Here is a 9,332-nt window from a genome sequence, read left to right on the forward strand (position 1 = left end):
GTTAGAATTGAAATCTTATTGTTTATTGATAAAGAATATCCACATGGAATGCAATAACTTTTATTTCCATAAAATGAGATGCAATAACTTTTATTTCCATAAAATGAGATCCATTTGTCAATTTTTTAATAGCGTATTAAGAAATGTAGTATACTATGTATGAGGTGATCCTTTCTGATATTCTGGAGTTTCTAATTTGTTTTATTTCATGAAGTGAGATCTCATATATACTTTTCAAAATTATAATTATGGATCAACAGATAAAACTTTTTTTATCCAACTGTCTCCTGCCGTCACGAACCACTATTATGATTTTTCAAACACAATTACTTCATGTCAGAATTATTAATTCCCCCACTTTTTCTTCTCCTTCACGATGAAAGGTGATGCAGCAAATGTCATAATCGTAATCTTCTGTGTGTTTATTAGTTGAGGATCCACGAGATTTTCAAGATATTTCTCATATCTATACTATATATATCTACGTGATTGGATAAGGTGTGATTTGTCAATTTGCGTTGCACAATTTCATTTTCTAGAGAAAGAGAAAGAAAAAGTAGTGGTTTTGTGAATAATGATTTAGTTTATTTGCAAGGGGTTTCAATATATTATAATAGTGTGGGCCGAGTTTGGATGCACCCAGAATCAAATTTCGGAGTGACTCATATTACGTGTTTGATTTTTTATATTAGTATTGAATCTAAATTGCGTGTTTCTTTGAAATGGTAAGTTGAAGAAGAAGAAGAATTTGTTAGAAATATTATTGTAGAAACAGTTACCCACCCAATCCCACAAATAATGCAGGAGTGCTAAGCATAGAAGTCCGAATTCAAGCCCAAGACGTAAGCTTTGAGTTTTGAATTAGTTCAGAATTCACTGTATGATCATTTCGGAAGGTTGACCCAAATAACCCGAAACTTTACAGAGTTGAGGCTCAAAAATTAATACTACTTTGAAAAAATCACAACTTTAAGTAATTCAAAATTAGCCCGATTAAGTGAACTCTCATTAATTAGTTTTCAACTTTTATTTCATTTTTCAAGTTTGTGAGGATTAGTAAAAGGTGTGTTTGGAATACCTCTTGTAATATTTTTTTTATTTTAGAAAATAATTTATCTTTTGTTATATACTTTTTCCTTTTAGAATTTACTCCCTCCCCTCCGTCTCATTCTAAGTGACACATTTCCCTTTTTGGGATGTATCACTCTAGATTACACGATTCTAAATATAGAAACATCATTCTCTTACTTTTTTCCTCTCTTACACTTCTCCACTTGGTGATGCAGGTGTAGACAGAGAAAATCAATCATAATGAATAAGCTTGTTGGTTGGAGAAGTATTAATTCCATTCCCCACTTGGAAATGGAGTTAAACCAATAGGTAGCCTAGCTAAGAGCCGGGAAACTTTAAGGCAGAATAATGGTGAAAGCGACCTGTTTTGGTTGCCCATGACATTTTTTTTCAGTGTATTTGGACCAAGGCATATTAATCTTAGCCAGACAGATGTTAAGTGCACTGGACCAACAGCATAGTAGAATCCCCCCTTCTCCTAAACTAGGAGCCATGCTCTAGATATCAAATTCCCTTTTGAAATGGTGTACGTATACATGGAAATGAGACTGCAGTGATCAATGAATATGGATGAATGAACAGATAAAAAAAAACCCCTATCCCATACAGCTAGGCCCCCCTTACCCCCATTTCCCCATCTTTAGGCAAACCAGTGAGTAAGAGATTTAGGATGAAATATCTAATGAGATTCTTATAAAAGTGTTCAATCTTTTATCGTGACGCAATCAATACATGCCATAGGAATAAGAGGCATCACAGATATTTTGGTGTTGTATATTAATTATTAATATCCTTCCTACATTAAATATAAGACACCATTTGCAATAAAGGATCCCAAATTCCCAATTGTTGAAATAGAGCAATATAGCAGCCCATCTCTAAATAAGGCCAACTAGATTTCTTGCATATGTAGCTGTAGTTGTGGCCAACCCACCCCGGGGTGGGGGGCTGGGTGGGGTGGGGGGCATAGACAGACAAGACAGAAGATAGATAGACAAGAATATTGGCAATTTGAATGATCTTTTTTCGAGAGCTTTCCATAAAAGTCAGAAGGAAAATGAATTCCTGGTAGCTTAGCTGTGCCTTCCACCCTACCCATATGCCCATAAAAGTTGTCTCTTTCCTCATTCAATCCTACCAAAGTTATCAGCCATCTCTTTATTGTTCCTACAAGCACTATGTTTAACTAAACATATTCTCAGAGGTACATCCCCATAAAAACACACAGAAGCATCACCAATTAAACACCTCAAGTACACAAAAACTGGACTTACAGAAGCTGCCACGATGAAGATTCAATGCGACGTTTGTGGGAAAGAAGCAGCGTCCGTATTCTGCACCGCAGATGAAGCCGCCCTCTGCCAGAACTGCGACAACAGAGTTCATAACGCCAATAAGCTGGCTAGCAAACACCCCCGTTTCTCTCTTCTTAATCCTCAGTTGAAAGAATCTCCGCGCTGCGACATTTGCCAGGTTTATTAACGTACATTGTCTTTAACATGTTTCAAATCACCACATCAGTGTCAAGAGTTTAGTCTTTAGAGCAACAAACTATAAATTTGATGAGTATTTGCTATGAAAAAAAATACTACTTAATCATCTATACTTCATACTTGTGCAGGAAAGACAAGCATTACTGTTCTGTCAAGAAGACAGGGCTTTACTTTGTCGAGAATGTGATATACCAATACACAAGGCCAACAAACTCACCAAGAAGCATAACAGGTTTCTTCTAACTGGGGTCAAGCTTTCTGCAGCCGTTTCTACACATCAAGGTGCTACATCGTCCAGTGGATCGCAATCTGAAAGAGAGATCAAAACTTCAGTCGCTAATGCAAGCTCAAATGCAAATTGTTCAGAGACGTCATCTAATCCTGTGAGGGGGAATGAGACGAGCCTACCCCTCAGTGAGCAAGCTTCAGACTCGACCAGTAGCATATCGGAGTACTTAATAGAGACTATCCCCGGTTGGCATGTTGAAGACTTGATGGATCCTTCTTCCCATTATGGTTACTGTAAGATTTTCTTCTCCAACCAACAAACTTATTCATTATAATGGTTAAAAAAATCAGTTCCTCCAAAAAATCAATGATCTAATCAGACCATATGTGCAACTATTCCTTATATAGAGTTGTTAATAGTATGAGTTGTAAATTGTAATAGTAATAATAGCTCCTAATATCTCTTCGTCAATGTCTTAGGGAGAGTTTAACACATTAAAAACATCATCTAGCCCTTTTCTTATGAACCATTTTTCAATGAATTTGCAGATTGATGAGAAGGTCACATCTTTATCAAATGAATAATCCAGATCAACCTCGGGTTTTTTCATCAAAAGGCATGTACAAGATCATGTTCAAAACACAAGAGGTACAAGGATTTAGGATAAATATGGTTTTGATATCCCAAGTCAGGTCACAATCAGTCAACATGTGAAAGGATTTGGAGAATAACGACAGGAGGAAAGCCTCTACTGGTTATTCCATGTCTATTTAATCTTCTTTTTTTCTCATTCTGTGGTCCCTCCTTGCCGCTCTTTGTTAAGTAACCAAGTAAGGCACAATCTAATGACCTAAACTGAATTCTTCTATCCTTTTGTTTGCAGCTCCTCTTAAAGAGGATAGATGTATTTGATCAAAACCCTTTTTCCCCCACACCAATCTAAGTGGAAAGGTTTATTTTGTGTTTCCAGCTAAAAATTTATTTATTTTTGGTCGAGCTACCGCTACTCCAAACTAGGTTGCAAATGACTTGTGAGTTTCTTTTTTTTGCACACAGAATTTGTTGCAACTTTCTGTATCTCCCTTATCAACTTATCCACATAGACAAGATATGGAATTAGGTTTAACCCTGGAAACAATCTTTCTAAAGTTGAACATACCTCTAATAAAAATACAGTACATATTATGTAGTAACCTTATAATTACACTCGCACTTGCACTAGATTGCATAAGTTTCATTAGTGCAAGCTCTCATACTTCTAATTAATTATCATCTAGAAAGATCATTATTAGAGCACTACCTCCCGTGGCAATAAATCACAATAAATACCTTACCCAGTCAAATCGAAATGTTTGCAGGCATATCTAAAGTCGGCAGAGAATTATTATTTTTTATCTTTTTGGAGAAATCAACAGCATTAACTCAGTGGCAAATAAACTGTCTCCGATCTCTGAATTCTGAAGTCTAATCGAAGAAGTTAGCTTATACAAACAAAAAAATACAGTCATGTAATCCAAAAGTACAAGACTAGGACCGAATTTCTAACAAAATAGAAACTGTGAGCGGCAATCATAATAGTCCAACAGATGCGCAATCAAACATAAAACTGAAGCAGCTAGAAAACAAGCCATTAAATAAGTATCAGACGACATCCAAAAAATAAAATCAGCAGAGAAAAATCATGAGAAATCATCTCTAATCGCTAAATTGGCAATGGCAAATACCTTATGAACAAGAAGGGGTCGAGATAGGCAGAAGTATTCCCTTCCATACTATTATACACCTGATTCAATGTGTTCATAGTATTGCGCAACGACGGACGGCGCCGTTGAAACAATCGGCCGTGGAATACGGCAGCTCGAAGGCTGAAGACGACGGAGCAACAGCGCGGGAGGTAGAAACGCGCAGTGAGCAAAAAAAAGCGTGGGAAGTTTGAATTTGGGGTTTTAATTAAGAACGGTTCCATTTAAATCCACTCCAATAATACCTCATGAATTTTCTTAGTTAATTATTTTTAAGCAAACTAGAGTTGGGCTTTTCTTTGAGCCGTCAATTATGTGATGGGACACATATGCCCCAAATTAAATAAGATTTTTATATGAAGGTTATCCCTATTTTGTGTTTTTTATTGGATCATGAATACTCCTACAAATTTAGAGGTAACTTAACGTTTTACAACATGTATTCCAAGATAAGAGTCAATTTCCATGACCAATAATATTTTAAGATATTTACCTACTCTTCGTAAAAAAATGAAAAGATATTTGAACAAGTATAATACTCCCTTTTTCAATTTTAAAGAAATATATTTACCTTTTATCCGTACAAAATGTAATACAGTAATTATTTTTCTTTACTTTTTCAACTTATTCTTTTCTTGGAATTTACTATTTTTTTAAAAAGTATATTTACTTTTTAAAACAATAAATAAATAATAAGAGTAATACTATCAATTCATCTCTTTTCTTCAAAGATGTTCTCAATGAATGAACATGAACAGCTCGAATGCCTCGAATCTAATAGTCCAAATATGGGCGACTGGTCTTAGAGCATCCACTATGGAGTGGACGCGGCGGACGCCGCAAAGGGGGCGGTGGGGGCGGTAGGCGTGGCGGTCATAGTGGGGGGTTTCCGCCGCGAGGGTGGACGCGGCTGGTGGGGGGAGGGCGGCGGACGAGGCTTTGCCGCGAGTGGGGCGAGGACGCGGCGGTGGGGGTATAGGCGCGGCTATAGCCGCGGCTATTATAGTAGCGGATATCCGCCGCGGCTATAGCCGGATTTTTTGAATATTTTTTTTTTTGGTTTTTTCCTCTATATAAATACCACTCTCCCTCCTCCCCCACTCTCATTTTCACAAAATCCATACACCCACTTTCTACAAAAACACTCTCTACAAAATGCACCGAGGAGACGACGAATCACCCGACACTGAGGAATCGGGATATGGCAGCAATCCATCTCACCCGTCGGCCAATCATTCGCCGCCATCGGGTTTTGGCGGATATGCTTCTCAGCCGTCGGGATTTGGCAGATATGCGGCTCCGTCACAGCCTTGGAGTTGGAATCAATCTCCACCACCGTGGGCATCGAGTCCACCCCTTCCTCCATCTCAGTCGTGGAGATCCTCACCAACGCCGCCCCCTTTACATCGGAATCTGAGTCGTTCCGCTTTTGGAGATTACCGACCCAACCTAGACGCGCTTCACCTGCAGCGGCCGGGTTCCCCTTTCCAAGCCAGCCAATCTCCGATCACCGAAGCAAATCAAGACGCATTTGATACTATGCTGGGTTTGCTCAGTTCCGGCATCCCAGATACGCCGGCAGCGCGGGTGGAAACACCCGTTCCGACCCGAGGAGGTAGCGGCAGTCGGGGCTCTGGTGGCGGTAGGGGCGGAGGCCCTAGGGGCGGAGGCGGCAGTCGTGGCACCGGCAACGTCGGTGGACGCTCGGGCAGCTGCCCCGGCATTGCGAGTAGCGAGGGCAGTGGCGCCGGCGGTAGCGGTGATCAGGCCTAGGGATCCAGCCGCGGCAAGCCATACAGCAAAGACGAGAGCATTGCCGTGGCGAAGGCGTGGGATTCTATCACTTCGGACCCCGTGGTGGGCACCGATCAGGAGTCGGGGAGCTTAGGCGCGTCATGATGGCATACGAGGAATTCAAGCCCGACGGCGCCGAGAAGCGCGACCCAGAACAGATCCGAAAAAAGTTCGGTAGGATACTGCGGGCTACCAACCTGTTCACGTCCATATACGAGAACAACCTTCGCCACGCCGAGAGTGGCCGAAGCGCAGCAGATGTGAAGACCCTGTCGGAGGGCCAATACCGCAAGACGGGCCAGCCGAAGTTCACCTTGTGGGAGGAGTATCTTGTCCTCGCGGATTGTTCAAAATTCAGGTCGATCGTGGCACAAGAGGTGGGCACAGCTCCTGGCCCGAAGCGTACAAGGCACAACCTTGCCGGGGAATACAACAGTGGGAGCGGCTCGCACGAGTTCGAGCAGTCCGACGAGCAAGTCGAAGAGCCAGCCGCGACTCACATTAGGCGACGACGGCCCCCGGGACAACAGGCCTCTATCCGCAGCGCCAGAGGGGGTAGAAGTGCCTCCCGCCTAACGGCGGCCGCGTCCGGATCGCGCATCCCCCAGTCTGCCCCAATCCCACAGCCCACGGTGCAACCCCACGAGGTATTGGCCAATACCATAGACGTAACGTTGATGCAACAACTGCAAGACGTATGCAGCAAATACGCAGGGGAAAAAAGACCCGTACCTCAGGAACGTCTACAAGCGGCTCATCACTCGGATTGAGAGACGACTAGGGAGCGTTGATAATGATCCTGGGGAAACCGCGGCCGGCAGCACCGAGGGAGGAGGAGAAGAAGATGACAACGAGGAAGCCGACTCCGACACCAAGTAGACGGTGGCGGAGTTTTTAGTTGTATTTTATTTTAATTATTCGTTGTATAATTTTACCGGTTTGCAATACAACGAATATTCGGCCCTAATTACCTCGTATTCTATTTATTTACGCTGCGATTATTTTAATAATAAAATTTGGGGGCTATTGGAGGTGTCCACTATAGTGACGGAAATAGAATTTTGGGGCTATGGACAAAAACTGGGGCGGGGCTATTGGGCGTGTCCGCCTTATAGTGGACACCCTTACAACTGAAATTCAAGTCCAAAATTTGAATTAGTAACCACCTTTCGTGCAAAAAGTGACCTTTGACGATTTGATACAATAGCTAGCAAGAAAATCAATTGCATATGGAAACTTGCACATCTCATAGACAAATCTGTACTAGAAAAGGTTGCGATTTCTGTTTTATTCCAAAAAAGTCAAAACATTTGTAAGATATGTAAATGAGCTCTCATTTTCTTCAACATGGTAATTAGATCTGAAACAGAATGAGAACATGAAATCTGAAATTGCACAGCTGAATTAGGTAGATTCAACAAAACCATTCAAGCCACAATTCACCAGCCATTACACAAAAGCATGAAGTAGTAGACAATGCAAATACAAAAGATCTAATCATACCAGTGGAGTATTTTGTGTGAATGCAGACGACGGTGAGAGAGCAATTTGAAGGTGAGCGGCGACGAGATTTGGTAGGGGATATTGGCGACGCAGATGTCGAAGTAAGGGAGATCGCATTTGAGGACGTCGCCTTGGATTTCCTTGGAAGCGGCGCTGCAGCTCCAGCACCATGCGAGGATCGAGCTCGACGGCGATGACGCTTTTTCCGGCTTCGAGAAGCTTCTTCGTGAGATTTCCGGTACCTGGACCGATCTTGAGGATGGTGTCGGTGTGTTTTATACCGGATTTCTGGACGATTGAGTCGACCAATAGAGGGTTTTTTAGTATGTGTTGGCCTTTCAACTTGTGGAACGGGATTCCGCCTTGAAAGTGGGTGGCGCCGCTGCTGCCTCCTCCTCTCTGCGGCCTCTCTTTCCTGATTTTGCCTGCTCCCGCCATTGTGTGGTTTTGCTAGGGCTTAGTTTGGAATAGGTATTTTAGAGTTGCAATATAAAGCTAATTTTTTTGTAAAGGTGATATATATAATTGTTTTGGGCCGTCTCAGATAGAAAGCCCAAAATCTAGTCTGCCTCTTAACATATTGAAGTCATATAAAAAAAAGTCATATCAGTAATTAATTCCTATTTATATTCATTTATAATTATTACAAATTATTAATTTTATATGCCTTCTATAAACATCTTACAATTCTTTTTTCTATGACTTGTTCTTTTGATTTAGTTAAAACAATATTCAACAAACCAAGTTTAATACTCCTACATAGTACTCTCAACTTCGTTATAAATGAATCATCATATATAATACGTACGATAAAAGAATTATGTAAAACCAACATGTGCTAACACAGTTAGCAACTTGAAACAATGTTGATTTTAAGGTCATGACTTTCAACCTTAATCTGCAAACCTTGGTAAAAAAATGTAAATTATACTTAAGAGTAAGACATCTTACTTAGTAGTATTAAAACTTAGTTCTTTCTTTGTGGCTAGGATTTTTTAACAATCAAATAAAGAATGTTTTGATGATTTTATTTTGTTTTATATGCTGAATGTTTTGAAGTTTTTCAATACTACAATAATCAGTACGATATGTGTACTATCCAAGCTATACAATTTACAAACATAATGCACATTTATCTGAATATACTCGAAACCATATTTAAAGATCTAATTCTAGCATACTCGTACATTCTCTATAAAATTATAATCATATGATTATTTTATCCAGTATACCCAGCTTCATCATTAAGTTTTACCTTTATCAATCAGGAACATATACCTTGCTTTGGTTTTGGTTTTCATTTTTTCTTCTTTTTTCCTATCATTATCACTGTGTCATTAATCGTTTTTTGGTCGACTGTCAACCACTTGTAATTAGTCTCAGTTTTCATCATTATCAGCTAACCAAATCATAGTAACATAAAAAAAACTAAAGAAGAAGAAAGTGAAACTATATACAAATGATATAAGTAATGTGAATGAAGGACGCAGTAAGTAAACA

General features: G+C 40.2%; 1 protein-coding gene, 1 long non-coding RNA gene and 1 pseudogene across 2 annotated transcripts; 1 reads left to right on the forward strand and 2 right to left on the reverse strand.

Annotated features, from left to right (window-relative positions):
• Positions 1-1,879: 1,879 nt before the first annotated feature.
• LOC121750482 (B-box zinc finger protein 20-like) lies at positions 1,880-4,524 on the forward strand. The gene is made up of 3 exons (XM_042145021.1): positions 1,880-2,544; positions 2,693-3,086; positions 3,342-4,524. The coding sequence occupies exons 1-3, from the start codon at positions 2,359-2,361 to the stop codon at positions 3,344-3,346; spliced, it is 585 nt and encodes a 194-aa protein (XP_042000955.1). The 5' UTR covers positions 1,880-2,358; the 3' UTR covers positions 3,347-4,524.
• Positions 2,387-4,619, reverse strand: LOC121750485. Its single transcript, XR_006039884.1, has 4 exons — positions 4,518-4,619; positions 2,973-3,096; positions 2,782-2,873; positions 2,387-2,528 (listed from the first exon to the last, which is right to left on the reverse strand). It is a non-coding gene; the product is annotated as an uncharacterized LOC121750485 (long non-coding RNA).
• Positions 4,620-7,590: 2,971 nt separating this feature from the next.
• Positions 7,591-8,322, reverse strand: LOC121750484 (annotated as a pseudogene).
• Between the last annotated feature and the right edge of the window lie 1,010 nt (positions 8,323-9,332).

Source organism: Salvia splendens, chromosome 10 (genome assembly GCF_004379255.2).
Source record: "Salvia splendens isolate huo1 chromosome 10, SspV2, whole genome shotgun sequence".
Taxonomy (NCBI): domain Eukaryota; kingdom Viridiplantae; phylum Streptophyta; class Magnoliopsida; order Lamiales; family Lamiaceae; genus Salvia; species Salvia splendens.

Excerpts from the sequence above, each read along its gene's own strand:
- LOC121750482 (XM_042145021.1), top strand. The coding sequence starts at position 2,359 with ATGAAGATTCAATGCGACGTTTGTGGGAAAGAAGCAGCGTCCGTATTC. Across the intron at positions 2,545-2,692 it reads CGCGCTGCGACATTTGCCAG|GAAAGACAAGCATTACTGTT; the intron begins GTTTATTAACGT and ends ATACTTGTGCAG.